The 20,845-nt window shown below is 41.3% G+C and overlaps 1 protein-coding gene across 1 annotated transcript; it reads left to right on the forward strand.

Moving 5' to 3' along the window:
* The first annotated feature begins 116 nt into the window (after positions 1-116).
* On the forward strand, positions 117-8,476 carry LOC125522200. Its single transcript, XM_048687286.1, has 2 exons — positions 117-1,113; positions 7,914-8,476. The coding sequence occupies exons 1-2, from the start codon at positions 588-590 to the stop codon at positions 7,928-7,930; spliced, it is 543 nt and encodes a 180-aa protein (XP_048543243.1). The 5' UTR covers positions 117-587; the 3' UTR covers positions 7,931-8,476.
* The last annotated feature ends 12,369 nt before the right edge of the window (positions 8,477-20,845 follow it).

Consider the following 20,845-nt stretch of genomic DNA (forward strand, 5'->3'; position numbering starts at 1 on the left):
ACATGGTCGCCATGGAGAAAAATTTTGCTGGATAAAATTTTGTAGGCTGTAGAAGCAGTAACTAGTGATTGAATCGATTAGAGCTTTTGTCCAAGGACTCAACATATATCCTTTTTCTTGTTCCCTGTACACAACACAGAGACAGAGAAGGGTGGAGATGGCCGAATCGACACGTCTCTCTGGCGACGCGGTGGGCGAACCCGAAACACAGCGATGGCCGGCGTGGTTCGCCGTGGATCTCAGGACGGCGAGGGTTCTCAGGTACCACCGCGACGAGGTGGTCCTGAGCTCGCGCCCGGCGAGGGTGCATCTCGTCGACGATCGGGGGTACACGGCAGACGTACGTACTGGGGGAGGGATCGTGCTGGTCCCTGGTGCTACGATCGTGTTCCCCTGCCACGTTGCGTATATCGAGGGGGAGGCCCCGGACGGGGGTGGTGCCTCGGGAGCCGGCGAGGGAGGAAATGCGGCCGGTGGGGGATTAAATTCGGGAGACACTTGTGAGCTCGCTCCGAATTCCCCTCGTCTCCCACCTCTTCTCCCTCACACCCCATCTACTCCTTCGCTCACAGACGCCCGCGGCGGAGATGGTGGAGATCGACGAGGAGAAGATGCAGAGGTTCGCAGGCAGGGACGCGCGCCTGCGAGCCCGTCTGAGGGAGATTGGATCGTGGTACACAAGCAAGCGAGAGAGATCGCTCTTCGGACGCGGCGGGCACAAGCATCCGCTGCAGGTTCTGCTGTGGGCGATGGATCAGGCGGATTCGCCGGTGAGATCCGTGGCGAGGAAGTGGGTGGCCTTCACCTCCATCGAGACCGCGGATCTTGCCCCGGCCATGAGGGAATCGGCGCTCAGATTCCCGCGAGGGGGTCCTGGCCCTCCCTGCTCCAGGGTCGGCATGGCTCCGATCATGATCTACGAGGACCCGGTGGAACAGCCACCACAGGAGGAGGTGAGGATGCCGCGTCGCTCCGCTCGATTCGCTCCGGCTCCTCCAACTCCGACGCCTCGCTGGAATCGATGCCTGAGCTCTTCACTAGCCAGCAACCGCTTCTGGAGGCTGGCTAGTGAAGATTCAGGCAATGATTCTGATGAGGATGTCGCCACTTCAGGTAAGGCTCACTGCCCCACACTTGATTACATACCTCCTGCATACGAATTGGGGGATAGAGTTCATGAAATTGATAGTCAGCGTCAAATTAGGCGGATTAATCCTAAGATGAAGAAGAAAATGAACATATATGTTCAGAGTTTGCTCCTGAAGAATGAAACAGAGGTTGATAATGGGCAGAATGTTAAAATTTTGGCAGATTGTCAGGATAATTTTACACACATTGACTGGGCTAATTGGGGTAGATATCATAATAATGATGTAGATATGTCATTGATAAAAATTAGGCATAAGGCCACCAGAGTCTGGGATTTAACCAGATTCCCTGGATATTTAACTGATGTTGAGATTGAGGAAGAAAAATTCAATGATGAGGAAATTGATAACAGAGGTATGGTATTTTGTGAAGTTGAGAATGTTCACAAAGATATAAGGAATATTGAAATCCCAGAAAATATTATGCTGGGAGAAGTGATTGATGAAGTTCAGAGGAAAGGGGCAGAGCATGAAACAGGAGAGGAGAGACGAGGGAGAAGCATTATGGACCACAGAAATTGGGGAAAAGTTGGCAAGTTGGGCCTTGCTGTTCCCAGGCCCAAAAAAGTGGTTGGTGGGGGTGGCCTAGAAGAAGGAGAGGGGGGAGAGGCCCTATATAAAGGAGGGATCCCATCCTACATCCCATAACCTGATTTCCTCCACCTGCCAAACCCTAACAAGGACACGGCGGCGGCAAGCCGGGGAGTGAATTATGAGGAGGAAGAAATCTACTGGGAAGAAGAGGAGACCATGGCAGGCATGCAGGATAATTGGAGACCAAGACCAGGGAGAGGGGGCAACCTTGGTGCAAGAGGTAATTTCTATGGCAAGTCTGGTAGCTTTGGTAGAGGGTTCAACAGGTAGGATCCGAGGGATCAGGATGGTTACGACTAGAGAAACAGAGGTGGAAACTTTAGAGGGGGATCTGGGACAAATAGTAGTGGATCTGGTGGGGAAGGAGCATCGACAGGAAATGGCATGGCAAAGATGATGACAACAACAAGCCAGATAGATTGAATTCAGGTAGATCTAGGAATCAGTAGGAGAGATCTCAGACTGGGATTGGGGAGACAGGCCCTGGAAATGGGTTTGTTGTTGGCAATCCCAATATGCAGCAGATGGGAATGCAGGGTGGACATGTTCAGATGGCTGGAGGTTTCCCAATGATGAGCAACAACAACTTCCCACAAATGGTACCTGTTGGCATGGGTGTTCGGCAATTTGGCTTCATACCACAAGAACAAATGGCTCAGCAATATCAGTAACTGCTCTCAAATATTCCAAAACAGGAGATCTTACAGACAGAAGGGCACAAGGGGGGGGGGGGGAGGAAGGGGCTAAAGAGGCAGCAAAAAAGAAGGAAAGAGGGAATAATAAAGAGCTATTCCATGTCAGGTGCAAAGAACAGGGACATCTGAAGATTGACTGTAAAAACAAGGTGTTCTGTGTGGTGTGTCAGAGGCCATCTCACAATACTGAAGAATGCACTGTGTTAAAACAAGTTAAACTAGTTGCAAAGTATGTTGGGTATGGAGCTAGGGGCCTGGGGTGTCTTCTGGTTCAAAATACAAAATACATAGTAGCTTCTGAACACACAAACCCTATGGATTTGGTTACAATACACTCTGGGCAACTAAATGAAACCACAATTGCTTATGGATTTAGCAAAATGTTTGATTGGGGGTGGACCTGGAGAGCTAAATTTCAAAGCCCCACAACCTTTCTCATGAGATTTCCTAACAAGGACAAATTGGTGGAGCTGAAGAATTTTGGAAAATTCACTCTGCTTGGTACAGGAGCTATGGTGGAGGTAGACTTTTGGAGTCCAAATGATAAAGTAAAAGGAAAACTTCACTCAGTGTGGATCAAGATGTGGGGAGTGCCTGATACATTGAGACATTATCTGGGTGTATGTGAAATTGGTTCAGCTTTGGGGCCTGGGGTGGAAGTGGATGTGGAACATATACATTCTAAGAAAGAAATCAGGGTGAAGGTGGGAGTGAGGGACTTACACAAGATCCCTGCTGGAACTGAGGTAACTACAAAGGACTTGCTGTTACATGACATAGGCTTTGATTTTGACTCTGTTGCAGAACATCGCTGGAACAAATTTGATGAGGGGAATAAAAGGAAAATCTTTGATTACCTAGACTTGGAAAATTTTGAAGCACAAAGAGAGAATGATGTACAGAAGAAGAGCAAACAGACTAAGACTGGAAAACAGAATGTTAGTCTGGGAAGCCTGGGGCTAAAACAATATGAGCAAATGGTCCTGAGAACTAGTGACACAGGTCAAACTAGTGGAGCAACTAAAGAGATAATGGGAGCAAGGACAGTGGGAGATGAACAGGGGGAGAAGACAGCTTGATGGTGAGATTACAAAAAGCAGAGGAGCTAGCTGCTAGACAGACTGCACAACTTATGCTTGAAGAGAAGAAGAGGAAAGAAATGGAAATCATAAGAAAAACCCTGGAGAAGGAGGTCAGAAGACAACATGAACTATTGCAAATTGACCTGAAAGCAAATGAGGAAGTGAGGGGGTCCCAGTCAGGTGAAAAAAACATTGAGATGGGAGAAGAAGAAGAAGCTTTTGATGATGAAATGGTAGCAGAACACAAGCAGGTGGATGGGGAAGATATGTTAGATTTAGAACTGATAGATCAGTTTATTGCACTAGGTTATGTGGAGCGAGTGGATTACACTGCCAGTTAGGAGACAGACTCCTTTGGGACCAAAGTGAAAAAAGCTAAGAAAGGGGAACTAGAATCCAAAGAGGAAGAGCTAAGGAGATGTGCTAGATTGAGAGGGAAGGAAGACTGCAACTTCACAGAGCTGGCCAAGGAGCGAGCAGCCAAAAAAGATAACTATGGTGAGCCTTCATCTTCTGGAATTTTATCTAGATCTCATATTTTCCTTCAGAAAATTGCTGAGGGGATGGGGGTTAACTTGGGTAATAAACTTGATGTGGTTAGACTCAACTTAGAATTGATAAAAACTGTTGACCAGGCTAGAATTGATATGTGGTTGGCTGATTATAATAAAAATAAAAAATAAACTTCTTTACCTGAGGATATTGCCATTATTGACACTTGGGAACACACCTTAGAGGATTTATTGGATCAGGGGGAGAATGATGAGGATAAAGAGGAAGAAGAGAACTGGGATTTACTGAGGGGGCTCTTTTCATCCAAAAAAGAGAAAAACAGAGGCAAAACAACCAGAGGTTCTGGAGTTAAAACTGTCTCTGTTGTAAAAATTCTAGAATCTTTTGTTAAGAAAAAGAGGAGAAAAAGATGAGAGGTATTTTTTGGAATATGAGAGGCTTTGGCGGACATTAAAAAAAGATTCCTTAGGGAAATGATTTTGTACATGAAGGTTGACTTCTTGGGTCTACAAGAGACTGTGAGACAACAATTTTCTAGAAATGATCTACAACAAATCTATGCTGACAGAGATTTTCACTGGCATTTCACCCCAGCTAGGGGGGAATTTGGTGATCTTCTGTTGGGAGTTAACGATACCACTTTGGAGGTGATCTCACAAGATGAAGGAGATTATCACATCAAAATGACAGTCTAAGATTCGAAAACAAGATTGATATGGGACCTGGTGGTGATATACGGAGATGCTCAACCAGAAAGAAAAGCAATCTTTCTGGCTGAGTTGTCCAAAAAATTTCGACAATGTGTTAACCCCATTTTGATTGGGGTGACTTCAACATCATTAGAAAAGCCACTGAAAAAAACAAACTAGGATCTCTTGGGCACTGGAGTTTTTTTGTTTAATGCCATTCCAGAATAGGCTGGGGTTAGAGAGCTTGAGATGAATGGGAGACAATTTACATGGGGAAATAATTTACCTATTCCCAGCTTTAAAAAACTAGATAGAATTCTGTGTAGTACAGAATGGGAGGATGCTTACCCTTTAACTCAGGTTACAGCTTTGACTAGAGAGAAATCTGATCATACTCCTCTATTCTTAGATTCTGGGGATATACAAAAAAACTGATCCAATTTTCAGATTTGAAAATGCTTGGTTTCTAAGGGAAGGGATTGATCAAATTGTCCAGGAGGTTTGGAATGATCCAAGTGTTATTGGTGACAGTATAGACTGACTTCTAGGTAAATTTAGTTTCTTAGACCTAAACTAAAAGGTTGGAACAGAAATATGAATGCCTGGTATATAGAGTTAAAAAAAGATATTATGATGAAACTAGATATTATTGATAAACATTGTGAAATAAATGGTCTTACAGCTGCTGATAGAAAAGGACAAGTGGAGCTGAGAGCACAACTTGATAGACTTCTTCAACTGGAAGAGGCTAAATGGAGACAGAGAGCTAAGATAGATGAAATTTTATAGGGGGACAGTAACACAAAATTTTTCCATGCTAAAGCTAATGGGAGACATAGAAGAAATAGAATAAATAGACTGGAGTAGGATGAGGGGACTATTTGGTCCCCCTGAAATAAAAATCTAATAGATTACATCACTGCATTTAAAAAAAACTTATTTGGTCCCCCTGATGACTCTTCAGTCTCTCTAAAGGTTGATAACCCAGACAAGATACAAGATAGATATAGAGATATTTTGACTGAGGAATTCTCTTTGGAAGAAATTAAGAAGGTGGTCTTTAAAATGGCACATAACAAATCACCTGGCCCGGATGGATTTACAACTGAATTTTATCAACATTATTGGGAATTGGTGAAATATGATCTCAAAGCCCTGTTGGATGATTTTGCAAGAAGAAAAATTGATATTAGCAGATTGAACTATGGGATTATAACTCTAGTCCCTAAAGGTAAGGATGCCAACAAAATACAAAAATTTAGACCTATAGGTCTACTAAATGTTTGCTTTAAAATTATTACAAAAGTATTGATGAACATGTTGAATTTAGTGGCTGCTGATGTTATATCTCCTGTTCAGACTGCTTTTGTCAAGGGCAGATATATTATGGAAGGGGTCTTAATTTTACATGAAGCTCTAAACAGTATAAAAAAGTGGAAGCAAAGTGCTCTCTTATTGAAAATTGATTTTGAAAAGGCTTATGATAAAATCAAGTGGTCTTTTCTTTTTCAAATGCTCAGACTAAAAGGATTCCCAGATAAATGGATAGACTGGGTTATGGAAATCATTAGAGGGGGAAAAGTTTGTGTGAAGGTCAATGAAAATTTAGGAAAATATTTTCTTACCCACAAAGGGCTGAGGCAAGGGGACTCTTTGTCACCTCTCAATTTTGATCTGGCTGCTGATGCACTAGCTATTATGTTAGATAATGCTAGGAAAAGTGGTCTGGTGAAAGGGGTACTAAATGAAAATGTTCCAAACGGGGTCAACATCCTACAATATGCAGATGACACTATTTTCTTAGTGCAAGATGATCTAGATAGTGATCATAACTTGAAATATATCTTATGCCTCTTTGAGCAAATGTCTGGTCTGAAAATCAACTTTCATAAGAGTGAGTTGTTTTTATTTGGGGAGGCCATTGATAAACAAGATGAATATGAAAAGATCTTTACATGTCCAATAGGTGCTCTGCCTATGAAATATTTAGGATTACCAATTGATAAAAACAGAATTGGTAATAAAAAATGGAGACCTCCTGAAAGCAAACTGGAGAGAATATGTGAAACTTGGCAAGGCAGATTACTTGCCAGTGCAGGGAGGGTTGTTAATCCAGTCTTCTTTGACAGTCATACCTTATTTTATAATGTCATTCTACGGGCTGCCCATTGGGGTGAACAAACGTATGGATTTCTTCAGAGCCAGGCTTTTATGGCAGTAGAGACCAAAATATCATTTAGTCAAATGGTCTGACGTGTGCAGGCCGAAAGATATGGGGGGTCTGGGATCCAAAACCTTACCCATTTGAATAAAACCTTGTTGTGTAAATGGTGGTGGAAACTATAGACAACAGAGGGGATGTGGCAGGATATCATTTTGAAAAAATACCTCGGAAAAAAATCTTAGTAATATAACTGCCAAGCAGGGGGACTCTTAGTTTTGGAGGGAGATCTTGAAACATAGAAATCATTTTACTTCTTTGTGTAAGTTCACAGTGGGAAATGGGGAAAAATTCATTTTTGGGAAGATTGGTGGATTGGATCTGCTCCACTTAGAAAAAACTTTCCTAGGTTATATAATATATGTTTTGATAAGAAGAAAACAATCAAGGAGATTTTGGATAATGGGATAGATAACATGCATTTTAGGAGAACTCTGACAGGGAACTCAATAGAACTTTGGGAACACATCAAAGAAGCTTGCAGCTCGGTGACTCTGAGTGAGGATAAAGATAGAGTGAAATGGACACTGACTAAAAAAGGGATTTATACTGTAAAATCCTTTTAGAGAGTCAAAGTTTTTAAGTGGTTGGCTCTTAGAAATAGCATTCTTACAAAAGATAACTTTCTGCGCAGGGGGTGGATAGGTGATAAAAAATGCTCCTTTTGTGGGCATAAACAAAGTATAAACCACCTCTTCCTTTCCTGCTCTATTGCTAGGTTATTATGGAACATTTTAAAATGTGCCTTCAATTTAAATGACATTGCAGAAAACCTAGACCTGGTAATGAGAAACTGGGTAAAGACTTTTGGCAAAGATGAGAGGGTCTTGGTTATGATCGGAATTTCTGCGATATGCTGGACTATTTGGAAATTAAGAAATAGTGTTGTATTTGATAACAAAAGGGTGAATGACCCCTGTGTACCTGTTAATTTGCTTCTAATTTTTTTGCATGATTGGAATGTTTTGCAGGAAAACCCCACAAGTGAGATGATGGAGGCAGGAGTGAAACAAGTCGGTGAGGTGGCTGGAGAAGTGTTTAAAGCAGCACATGGATGGCGTCTGGAGACTAGGAGAATTCTTGGGTGACCAGATTCGAACTCTTCGGGATCACTCTCTGGTGCTGCAAGAAAAGATGGGCGCTTCAACAAGCTGCATCAACTTACCTTCTGTTTCATCCTGCTCTTCGGCCTTTTGTTTCTCGGGGCAGAAATAAATGTATGATGATGGATACCTGTTAGAGGGGGCTGTCTATGTTGCCTCTTTGAACTACTTTCTATTTCTAAAACTTCATTTTAAGCCGGGTGCTGGGACCTGTTTATGCCCAGGCCTTAGATCTCTTGTGAGGTGCTGCTTTGGGGGCCAAATGGGGGGGGGAGGGATGGCTTTCCCCCTCCCTCAATAGTCTGACGCTCGTAGAGATTTGCTATCGTAGCTTTCTATTCTTTTACTTTCCTTGTAAGACATGGTGATTTCACTTAATGGAAATCGGAGAGAGAGCTCTCTTTTATCAAAAAATAAAGAGACAGAGAATTGAACTACAGATTTACCTGAATTGATCTGTGGAGAATGATGAGTGTTTGATCGAAATTTTCTTTGGGTTACCTTGCAACTGGTTCAGATATGCCAATAGGCCCAATACACCAGTCACCTGTACAACAAAAATTACTGAAAATTTTACTGCTGAAGTATGCCACTAGAAATAGAATAAGAACTTCACCTGAACTGATAGAGTGATAGATATTTAGAATGGTCGCTAACTATAATCGTGTGAAACTGGTCTTGTTAGAGTGATAGATATTAATTGCCTAGTCGAATTGTTCATGTCCTGTTAGTATGTTCTACATACCCTGTTGATTCAGTTCACTGGATGTTTTAATATCTTGTCAGCACTTGATAATCTATAAACTTAGATACTTGATGTTATATTTTTTTCTCAGCTCTCTTAAATGTTGGTGCTGATTAATGTGTAGTATTAAATGTATGCATCTTTCTCCTTCTGAAAGTTGCCCTGCTTTCCTGACCATCAAATGTCTATTGAACATTGTTACTCTTGCCTGGAGCCGTCTGTTACACTTATCAGGCCTAGGCAGGGCATTCACACAACCCCAAAAGTTTGGTTTCAGTAGGACTGTTGCCTAAATTATTCTGGCTGGAACTATTTCCTGTATTAATTGATTTGAGGTCGTACCATATGCCATGAGCCTATGACACTCAGAACTTCCTTTAAAAGAAAAAAAATCCCACTGAGAAACATTTAAATGGTCATATTGTAGCAAGATATGTACGGATCATTTTAGAAACAATTGATGAATTTTAGAAACAATGATCTCAAACATAGAAATGTTTACTATGGGTTGTATGTTTTCCCATGAGTCATAGCTATAGAAATGTAATAGGGACCTGATTCAGTTATGGTCACTTTTGTTTTGATGTAAAAACTTTACTTGGAGCTATTTATACCCTTGCTAGCTGATCCTTTCAGGAAATCCAGGGTAATACGTATATAGGTATTTCCTTCCTAGCTGGGTATTAATTCTAGGGCAAATGAACACATACATTGTTGTCCATTAATGTCAGTTTGCAGGAGACCAGAGTATTAGTTTGACTGACATTTATTTGTACAACCATCTTCTCTGTTGCTAGCAGCACACCCGTTTAGTATTTCAATTGACATTTGATGCCTCTGTTCTACCTCTACCCATTTGCTTGTTCCGCCTCTGTTCATATATTAAAATGATTCTTTAATAAAGGGAAGCTGGTCAGAATTTAATTCAAGCTGTTATTTGTCTGTTCTGTTGGCTTTTGGATGTGGTATCAAGAAATAAATAATCACTAGCTACTCTGATTGTCACTATCGTGGCACTATCAAATTGGAAGTAGCTACCTGAAATATGTAATTAGAACAATGTATTCTGGAAATCTTTGGGCCAGGATATACAATAAGAAAATCCCATGTATTTTCATTGCCGTGTAACCTTTTTCCAAGCCAAACATGTGATATATGATGGACATGTTCATGAACCTTGAAAGAAATTTACACTTGTTGAGGCATATGTGGCTTATTACTTTGTCATATACTGGACTTGTTCTCGAGCTTTGAAACCTCTGGTCTTCATAAGTTATGGTTGATGACCATTCTGTAGATTAGCATACATAATTTTGTTCTCGAGTACCTAGCATTTTGTGTATATTAGTATGTGGTAATTCGTTGAGCTAACTGGAATACTAGAACATAGGTTGGCCTATTTAAGTTTTGTCACTCTCATTCTGCTTTTGTTTTATAATTAGGTTCTCAGGCAACTAGAGAAGCAAGACTAAACAATCTGGACAAACTTTTGGCCATTCAAAAACTGGATGATCTAAGAGCAATTCATCTATATGGCAACATCATTCTTAGTGTTGCTTGGTCTGTAAAAATATAACTGATTGTGAGCTATTGCACAAGTCTTGTGCTGCATTATGGTTGTTGCAAAATTATGGTGTTGCTGTGAAAGATCACAGATGAGATATTATTGATTCCAAGTCATGCTCTTATGATAAATCATGTTGTAGCTGTGATATAATTGATATTGTTGGGATGAGATATTGATCCGAAGTCATGCAAAATTATGTTGTTGCTGTGAAGAATTGCTGCAAGATTATTCACGTGTAGCAAGTTTCATCAGGTAACATTTTTATTAGGTGACCTTTACAATTTTGTAGCAAGCTCTTCTTAATATGATGTTGTTTTACATGTAAAGATTGCATTTTTAGATGTTTGCACTATCTTATCTTAATATGGCAGTCCCTGCCTACCAAACAAGTTTTTCATATGGAGGGGACTGTGGCTGGAGGGGTTCGGGGGTTTCAAGGGGATTTGAGGGGATTGGGTGGAAGGAAGGGATTCATCAAATCCCCTGAAATCCCCACCTCCCTAATGCACTTCTACCAATCAAAGCCTGAGGGACTGAGAGGGTGGTGCTACTGATTGAAGTGTTGTGTTGTTGCTGCTAGTGGTGGTTTGCACTACTGTGTGTTGCTACTGCTGCTGTTTTTGCTCCCGCTACGACTGAGGCTGCTGCTTCCTGAAGCTGTCGTTGTTGTTGCTGAATGGAGAGGAGAAGGTCGCAATGTCTGCTGCTACTTGCAGCTACTTGCCAGGGGGAGAAAGGGGGAGTGTTGAACCTGTATGGGCCTGGCCCATCTCCACTTGGCCCATAAGGCCCAGCCCATGTGCAAGACCTAGAAGAGAAGGAGGCGCTGGTCGTTGTCTTCCCTGAGGGCGCCCGCCATGCCCGAGCGAGCTGCCAGTGCAATCAAGAGGGCCGACGAGGTACACCTCTCCCGCTTCTACATGGTATCACACTAGGCTGCAGCGGCTATGGTGTAGTCCGATGGGTACACAGGAGGAGTGGCTGCTGCGGCTGGAATCAGATTGCAGTGAGGCGGCGTGGCCAACTCAGGCGAAGAGGAGCTGCGAGGGCGTGTGCCGATGGTGGTGCTCGGTGGAGGCTGTAGGAAATATGCCATAGAGTCAATAATAAATGTTATTATTTATATTCATGTTCGTAATTATGTTTATATTCCATGCTATACCTGCAATGGTCCTTGAGTCCGTATATATCCATAAAGTCTTAGAGGAAAACCCATATGCAAGTACGGTAAAATGTATTCCTAGTCTTGCCTCTAAGACTAACTCAAGTATTTCATAATGATTACATTTTCCAGATCATGGCATGTCTATGCCGGCAACTTTGAGGACACAATGTTAGAAGAACATTCATCCAAATCGGTGAGACCTAGAACGTCACATAAAGTTTTTGGTATAGTAGAGACGCTAGCACCTAGATCACACAAAGCATTGCATTCATAATCTTTAATCTTAACTTTAATAGTAGGTTCCCATTCATCTTGTAATTTCCTTGGTATTGACACTTCCAATTCTAGTTTTTCTTGATGAGCTTTAATCATGGCTTCTACAACGTGTCTAGTAGAAGATTTATTCTGTTCGTAAGCATTAGGTGAATTATCATGATTGTAACAAGGAAATACATTCAATCAAATACACATTATCATAATTAAAGTCCTTGTAATCCAAAGTAGTGGGCACATCAGTATCTAAAGTTTTGACCTCTTCAAACCCACTTTTATAGTTTTTATCATTAAGATCATCAACCTTCGAACAATTGAGACACCTTCTATTTAAAGTTGACTCATCTCCTGTCCCTTTTTATCAAGTTTTATATTAGTAAAAAAGTTATAGTGGAGACTCCTATAGTTTTAATATCTTCATCCTCACTAGTTAAAAGATGTGATTCCGGTTTAGCAGCCATTTTATTCACTAGTGTTGTTTGTTTATCAAAAATCTTCCCTATCATATTTTCAGTCCGAGCAAGTTGTAATTGAAGGTTGGCTACTTCTTGATTGACCTCATCAAAAAATTTGTTAATAGCTTGTAGCAAGGTAGAGTGTTCTTTAATTTCCTTAGCAAATAGCACGTTTTGTTCATACTGTGAATGCATAAAAAATTTAGTTGCCTTTTTAATTTCAAACAACCTTTTACTATAAGAGCTACCACGGGGATCATTAATATTAGAGGGATTGAATGGATATGGTCTAGGATTAAAATTCCCTCTATAAGCATTATTGTTAAAATTATTTCTTGCAATGAAGTTCACATCAATAGTATCGTTATTTTGCTCAATCAAAGTAGATAATGGGATATCATTAGGATCAACATGAGCATTTTTACTAGCAAGCATATTCATAAGAGCATCCATTTTATCACTCAAAGTAGAAACTTCTTCGACATAATTTACCTTCTTACAAGTTGGAGCTCGTTCGGTGTGCCATTGGGAATAATTTGCGGTCATATTATCAAGAAGCTTGGTTGCCTCTCCTAATGTAATTCCCAGGAATGTACGTCCTGTAGCAGAATCTAGAAGATTTCTCCATACAAAATTCAATCCTGCATTTTTTTATTATCATCCATAAGCTTAATCCATGAGTGGGACAATTTTTAATCATTAATTTCATTCTCTCCCAAGATTGTGCAACATGTTCTTGCTCATGTTGTTTAAAGTTCATGATTTGGTTTCTAAGAGATATAGTCTTAGCGGGAGGAAAGTACTTAGCAATAAAACCATGCTTACATTTATCCCATGAATCAATACTATTCGAGGTAAGGATGAAAACCAAGAAATGAAATAATTTCAACTTGAAAATATCATTATCCACATTTTTTCTTTTGCATATCACATAATTCAACGAAGGTATGAAGATGGGATGCAACATCTTCATTAGCATTTCCAGCAAATTGATCTTTAGGCAAGTCCACATACTCAGCCATCATATAGTCTTCTATGATTGCTAACACTCACCTCGTACAAAAGAGCAAAACGTTTCAGCAGGACACATAGAAAGATAGGGGCTTATTGTTTCGCCTCCCAACATATTCACCTCAAGGGTGATGTCAACAATAATAACTCATTCTATCTATATTCAACTCGACATATGGGCCTAGATCTTTCCTCACCACATGATGCTTGCCAAAGGAGAAAAATAAAAAGGGATAGAAGGAAAACTTTGACTCTTTGCATAAAAGTAAACACATGAAAAGTAAAAGATAAGCCCTTCGCAAAGGGAAGCAGAGGTTGCCATGCGCTTATTTGTTTGTATGCTCAACCCCTTAGTGCAAAAGAACGTCACATTACATTGCCCCTTGTGATGGCGACCTTTATTATGCAGTTTGTCGCTTTTATTCTTCACCATCACAAGTTCGTGCAACGCTCAATTTTCTCTTACTCTAAATGATCACACACTTTTAGAAGCAATTTTTATTGCCTTTTTGCACCGATGATAACTTACTTTATGGATCTTGCTCAATCCCTAGGTAGGTATGGTGGACACTTGAAAAATAAGATTTGGGTTTAAGGGTTTTTGGATGCACAAGTGGTATCTCTACTTAGTGCAGAATTTTTGGCTAGCAAAGATAGGGGCAAGCACCACATGTTGAAGGATCCATGACACTATGACTTCTATGTGAATATAAACAAACATAAACCATTAAGTTGTCTTCCTTGTCCAACGTCAACAATTTTGGCATATAATATTTTGATGAGGGATCACAATCATACAAGATTTCTAGGATAGTATATTTATATGTGAATCTTCTCTTCCTTTACTAATTCTTTCATGAGTTGCATCATTGACTAATGCTATGTTTGTCAATCTCTAATAAAATTACCTACTCATACTTTTCCTTATATGGTGTCATCACCTACCATAGGATTAGTATATGATCTTCTTGATTTATTTCCTTTCTTTTATTTCTATCCTTTCTATTTTTTCTTTCTTATTTCTATTTCTTTTTTTTGCAAAATGAAAGTAAAGAAAGCAAAAACTCAAACTAAACTTTATTATATATCTTACACATGATTACAAAGATAGATCACTAAGAAAACTCTCAGTAAGAAAGGATTGAACTAAACTTTTATTCATCTAAAGCAAACAATTGAACTAAAATAAGTAAATGCAAAAAGATAGTGGGGTGATACGATACCGGGGCACCTCCCCCAATCTTGGCAGAAGCCAAGGGGAGTGCCCATACCTGATATTCAATTCTCTTTGGGTGATGAAGAAGAATGTGGTGGTGATGAAGAAGAGATCTTGTCCTCAGATTTTCACGGCAATGGCACACCAACATAAGAGGAGGAGTGAGTCTCGCGGGTCCTGCAACTAGCAGCCAAACTCATATCTTTAAACCTCACCTCATATTCAAAGACTTGGTTTTGGGGATCATAGATCCGTCTTTAGAGGAAGTTGATTTGCTCGTTGAGGGTGAAGATGATGTCCTTCATGGGCTTGCCATCCACCTTGAGATCACGGGAGTGGTCTGTGATCATGAGGTGATTTGCGTTAAGTCCACGCTCCACCATCCCCTTGCACCGGAAGACATCTTGTTCCATAGCTTCAAGCCGAGCCTCCACGGTTCCTGTTCCTTTCGGGCCTTGCACGTCGCGGATGTGGAGCAGGCCCTCATGCATCTGGATGACTTGAGGGTGTTGCACCACCTCCCACAGATATGGGTTGACGACGTTCTTGAAGAACTTGTCCTTAGAGGAACCGAAGGTGGCCATGGTAGATGGGATCTGACAGAAAACAACAAGGAAAAGAAAATAGAGGATTTCTCCGTGATACTGTGGTTAACAGGAGTATATATAGATTTTTTATCTTGGGGGACAAGAATACTGTAGAAAAATGGAGTCCGGAAGGTGTCCCGGGTGGGCACAACCCACCTGGGCGTGCCCTGGTGTCTTGTGGCCACCACGGGACGCTTCCTGGAAGTTTCTTTATTTCCTAATTTTCTAAATATTCCAAAACTGACAAAAAATATTTTTGCAGATTTTTCGAAGTCTATTTACTTACCGTATCATGTACCTCCTTATTTTCACGATTCTGGAGTGTTTCAGAAGGACTCTTTTATGTTTTCCTGGTGTCAAAGTTTGTATAATATTACTTTCAACATTAATGAGTGTACCTGAGATATAGTGTTTTATTTGTTGCCCATTGACAACCTTTGGGTTAGTACTTTCGGCATTATTTATTTTGATGGCTCCTGACCGATAAACCTCCTCGATAACGTAAGGACCTTCCCATTTTGAGAGGAGTTTTCCTGCAAAGAACCTGATATGAGAGTTGTACAAAAGAACATATTCTCCGACTTTAAACTCACGCTTTTGGATTCTTTTGTCATGTCATCTTTAAAATTTTTCTTTGAATAATTTTCATTTTCATAGCTTGGGTTCTGCATTCATCTAAGGAGCTAATATCAAATAACCTATTTTCACCAGCAAGTTTAAAATCATAGTTGAGCTCTTTGATGGCCCAATAAGCTTTGTGTTCTAACTCAAGAGGCAAATGACAAGCTTTTCCATAAAACATTTTATAAGGAGAGATACCCATAGGATTTTCATATGCTGTTCTATAAGCCCAAAGTGCATCATCTAATTTCTTATACCAATTCTTCCTACACCTATTGACAGTCTTTTGCAAAATAATTTTATTTCTTTATTGCTAAGTTCAACTTGACCACTAGACTGAGGATGATAAGGTGATGCAATTCTATGGTTAACATCATACTTGGCAAGCATTTTACGGAAAGCACCATGAATAAAGTGTGAACCACCATCAGTCAATAAATATCTAGGGACTCCAAACCTTGGGAAAATAACTTCCTTAAGTATTTTAATAGAGGTGTTGTGATCAGCACTACTAGTTGGAGTAGCTTCTACCCATTTAGTAACATAATCAACAGCAACAAAAATATGTGTATACCCATTAGAAGGAAAAGGTCCCATGTAATCAAATCCCCAAACATCAAATGGTTCAACAGCAAGTGAATAATTCATAGGCATTTCTTGACGCTTACCGATATTACCTATTTTTTGACATTCATCACAAGATAATATGAACTTACGAGCATCCTTGAAGAGATTAGGCCAATAAAATCCAGATTGCAATACCTTGTGAGCAGTTCTATCTCCAGCATGATGCCCTCCATAAGCTTCAGAGTGACATTTCCATAGGATTTGTCCCTGTTCATGCTCAGGTACACAACATCTAATAATACCATCTACTCCTTTATAAAGATGTGGGTCATCCCAAAAGTAATGTCTTAAATCATAGAAGAAATTTTTTCTTTTGTTGGTATGTAAAGCTCAATGGTAAATATTTAGCAACAATGTAATTAGCATATTCAGCATACCAAGGAGAATTATGAGCAATATTTATTGCAGCTAACTGCTCATAAAAAAACTATCATCAATTGGTAGTGGGTCATCAGACACATTTTCAAGCCTAGACAAATTATCAACTACGGGGTTCTCAGCTCCTTTTCTATCAATGATATGTAAATCAAATTCTTGTAACAAGAGAACCCATCGAATAAGTCTAGGTTTAGCATCTTTCTTTTCCATAAGATATTTAATAGCAGCATGATCGGTGTGAACAGTTACTTTTGAATCAACAATATAAGGTCCAAATTTATCACAAACAAACACCACTGCTAAGAATTCTTTTTCAGTAGTAGCATAATTTCGTTGAGCACTGTCTAGAGGTTTACTAGCATAATGAATAACATTCAGTTTCTTATCAACTCTTTGTCCTAGAACAACACCAACAGCATAATCACTATGCTTGCTCTGCTTGTGGCTCGATCTGAGCTCGTCGATTTGGGTAACAGGGCAATTCCTCATGTCAACGATCCGCCTGTGCATCTCGTAGCATGTGTACACGCTCTTGGCCACGAACCTGAGGTGAGGTTCATCCAATTGCTGCATCCAGGCCATGTGCCTGGATACGGGACTTGTTCTCTGGGCATCCTGCTTCATCTTTTCGTAGTAGGGCTCGATGATGGCTGAGGCGAGTTCGACCAGGGAGCCCTTCTTCATGCTGCCCCAGACCCTATAGTGGTCACAGATTTCGACAAGGTTCTTGCAGGCCAAGAGAGCTTTTACATCGTCGGTGGTTTCCACCGTGGCGAACTTGTAGTCGGTGCTCTTGACAAACCTGTTGAAACGGTCGCAAGGCTCTGTGGCCATGCAGTAGTGGTAGATGAGGACATGATGGCGCACACACAACTGGGCGATGACAACCTTCTGATCTATACCGGGACGACCGGCGGTGTATTGGAGGTCGATGCCGACCACCTTGTACTTGTCTCGAGCAAGGAACTGCTCAACGCTGTTGATGTAGTCGTCCACCAAGGCCGGGACGATTGTGTACACCACCGAGAGATCCTTCTCCCTTGCGTGAGTCTCCACTCTATGCTCGCTGAACTCCATTGGAGCGCCACTAGACATCCCCTCTCTATGTGTCGTCTGGGTGTGCTTGTTGTGTTGTGGGGCGCGATTGAACGGTTGAAGAGACTAAGGTTATAATGGCCGCGGGAATTAAAGGGGAAGCTGGACGAACAGGAGTATCCGCAGGCCTTGATGGCAGTTCTAATTTGCAGCGCGTAACTCCATCGTGCCGCACGTAACTGCATCGCGTGGCAATGTGCGCGGCGCAACCGCATGCATATGGGGCCCCCCACGTGATCGTGCGCACGCCCAACCGGTGGCAGAGCACGCATGGAGGGACGCGAGCAGAGCGCTCCGCGGTCGCCTCAATGGCGAGCAACCATATATATATATATGCATATAGCAGTTGAACACGCAAGGAAAAGTTGTCCACAAGCCGAGCGCGCCAACGGACACGAGCAGAGCACGCCGCGGTGCCTAACAACGAGCACAGCGCGCTGCGGCGCCTAACGGTGAGCAGAGCTTGCCAAGGGACGCGAGCAGAGGCCGGCACAGTGATACGTGGAAAATAAGATGAACTGTGCGAGCGATGTCGGAGACATCAAGCACGAATCAGATTAGAGTTGCATGTACGATACGTGGCATACAGTTGATCCATCCGAGCTGTTTGTGATCGAATAAGCCGTGTGTGTTGCGGGCAAACGCTTGCTGGTATATAACCTTAAATTTAACCAAACAAGTGGTAATGCATGTTAAAAAATTGTATAACTGGAAACTATGTTCAAATACGAATCCAACGATATAATCTTTGGCGACATGCATTCATATTTTATTAGTTAAATCCTACTTATAAACCAGGATGGGGTATAATAGGTAATTAAATCACAAACATTTTTTTGTATTAATTGTATGTGTACGTGTCCTTTCGTCCTCCTCTCGCACGTCTTGTCACCCCGTTACCACGGACGGCTTACAACGCAAGCTTGCGCAGCGCACAGGGGCGTTCTTTTGGCCAAACAGTGGCGCCAATGAATCGTCGGTGAGCCCGTCCCCGTGCAACCTCGCAGGTTCCCACGCAAGCTTCCCCCCGACTCGGTGAAGTCCCCCAAAATCCGAATGCTTACCGGCGTGCTATATAAACCCTCAGGACCGGCGAGTCCTGCATCGCATTTTCCCCTCCCTCCCTGTAGCTTATCTTGTCTGCTTCTCCCACAATCGCCAATGGCACCGGGCCATCGTCGTCGCTCATCCACTCTGCCGTCATCAGAGGACATCTCCAGCTAGGAGGACCGCAGCGGCGGCTCATTCCCCGGCGTAGTGTAGTGGGTGTGGCGTCCCTGTTGGGTGCGCGGAACACTCACTACACACTTCACCGCCGCTACCCATCGGTAGCTGTTGCCGGCCGCCGTTGCACTACTAGGGAAAAGCCTAGCAGCGGCGCGGGTTTTAGGCCTATCAGTAGCGCGGGAAGGAGCGCTACTGGTACGGCTCTATAGCTAAAGGTTAGCAGTAGCGCGGGTTAACCCATGCTACTGCTATATCAACTTAGTAGTAGCGCTTTCCCCTAGCAGCGCTACTGGTACTTACTAGTAGCGCTTCTACCAGCCCGCGCTACTACTCCTATTCCGTATTTTATTTCTTTTTTATTTCATGTTGTATTCATACACCTTTATACAAGTTTTCATACAACAACAATTTAGAGATTGTTTTTACATCATAATGAGTTATTACATCACTGGGTGAAAGAACCGTGGACTAGTTTCAAGTGGATGGACATCCACTTGAAACTAATGCGCAGTTCCTTCACCTAATGACATGATAAATATCATCATCATCATCATCATCATATCATTAACAACTTATCATCATAATACATCATTGTCATATAACACCTCCGCATGATCATCGTTTTCATCAATGAGACATCACATAGCAAGTTGGTCACTAGTCATAATCACAACTACTCCTCATCATCAACTCTAACACATTGTACCACATAATATACATTGTACCTCATAGAACCTACTACATTCTCTTAGGACCTACTATTATGGAGAATGGCGATTATCCTGTCTCCAATTCTTGCCTTTCGCACAATGTTGCTTCCAAGAACCTCCTTACGACTGTCCATACATTTTTTTCATTCTTTGATTACGATGTGTTCATCGGTTTTAGAAATCCGATATGGACAGGTGAGATTCGTAGGATGACCTGGCTGTGTGTTCAAAACATCAAAGCGACCATTCTGATGAGGCACACAATCCTTCCGGATTTTGTGTTGAAAAACATAGTAATAACTTAGTAGTTAGTAATGTATTTCTGTTTTAGAAGTATGCAAAAGATGCACGGATGTCGTAATAGTAAGAAATCTTACCATGGCATCTCCATGGATGTTATAGTGTTTCAACACGTGCACTAGTGGCACATATTGACCATAATGTGGAGGGGTTTTATAATAGATATTGTAATTCTCAAGTTTTGTACAAAACGCAATCAGATGATTTTTCTCCTGATAAGTTAATTCGGAGCAATCGGTGTAGTAGGTTCTGTGTACCATCTTCTACACATCGTTTGAAGAATGAAAATAAGCTGTCAGTGGAAATAACCTGTCCACTATTTTGAAATAAACAAATTAAATTATTTAATAACTATGTTTGAGAAACTCACATAGCGGTAGAATTGGAAGCGTATCAAGGACTCAAATGTCCATATTGTCTTGCTCGATGTCAGGATCACCAAGATCCATGGTGACAATCATATCCTCATAAAAACCATACATCTTGGAAAGTGCTTCCCAATTTGTGCAACCAAAATGGGTAACGCTCTGAGAATTGTACAGATTTACTTCAAAATCCATACCATGATGGGTCCTTAGGTGAATTTTCTTTGTTTCGAAACTTTCATGGTCTTCAAAACCCATCCTCTCTAAGACATAGAGTCTTGCATGGAATGGGATAAGCTAGTTGAATTGTAAAAGACGAAAATTACACGTTGAAATTGTTGAAGTTGTGCTTAATTCAAAAAAAGACTTGTCGTTGTTGCGTACCGTTTCAACATCGAAGGTCTCCTAGAGCTTAATGCTAAAGTTCCGATCTTCGTCTAGGTGAGGCCTGTCGCAAT

The sequence above is a fragment of the Triticum urartu genome, chromosome 7, assembly GCF_003073215.2.
Source record: "Triticum urartu cultivar G1812 chromosome 7, Tu2.1, whole genome shotgun sequence".
Taxonomy (NCBI): Eukaryota; Viridiplantae; Streptophyta; class Magnoliopsida; order Poales; family Poaceae; genus Triticum; species Triticum urartu.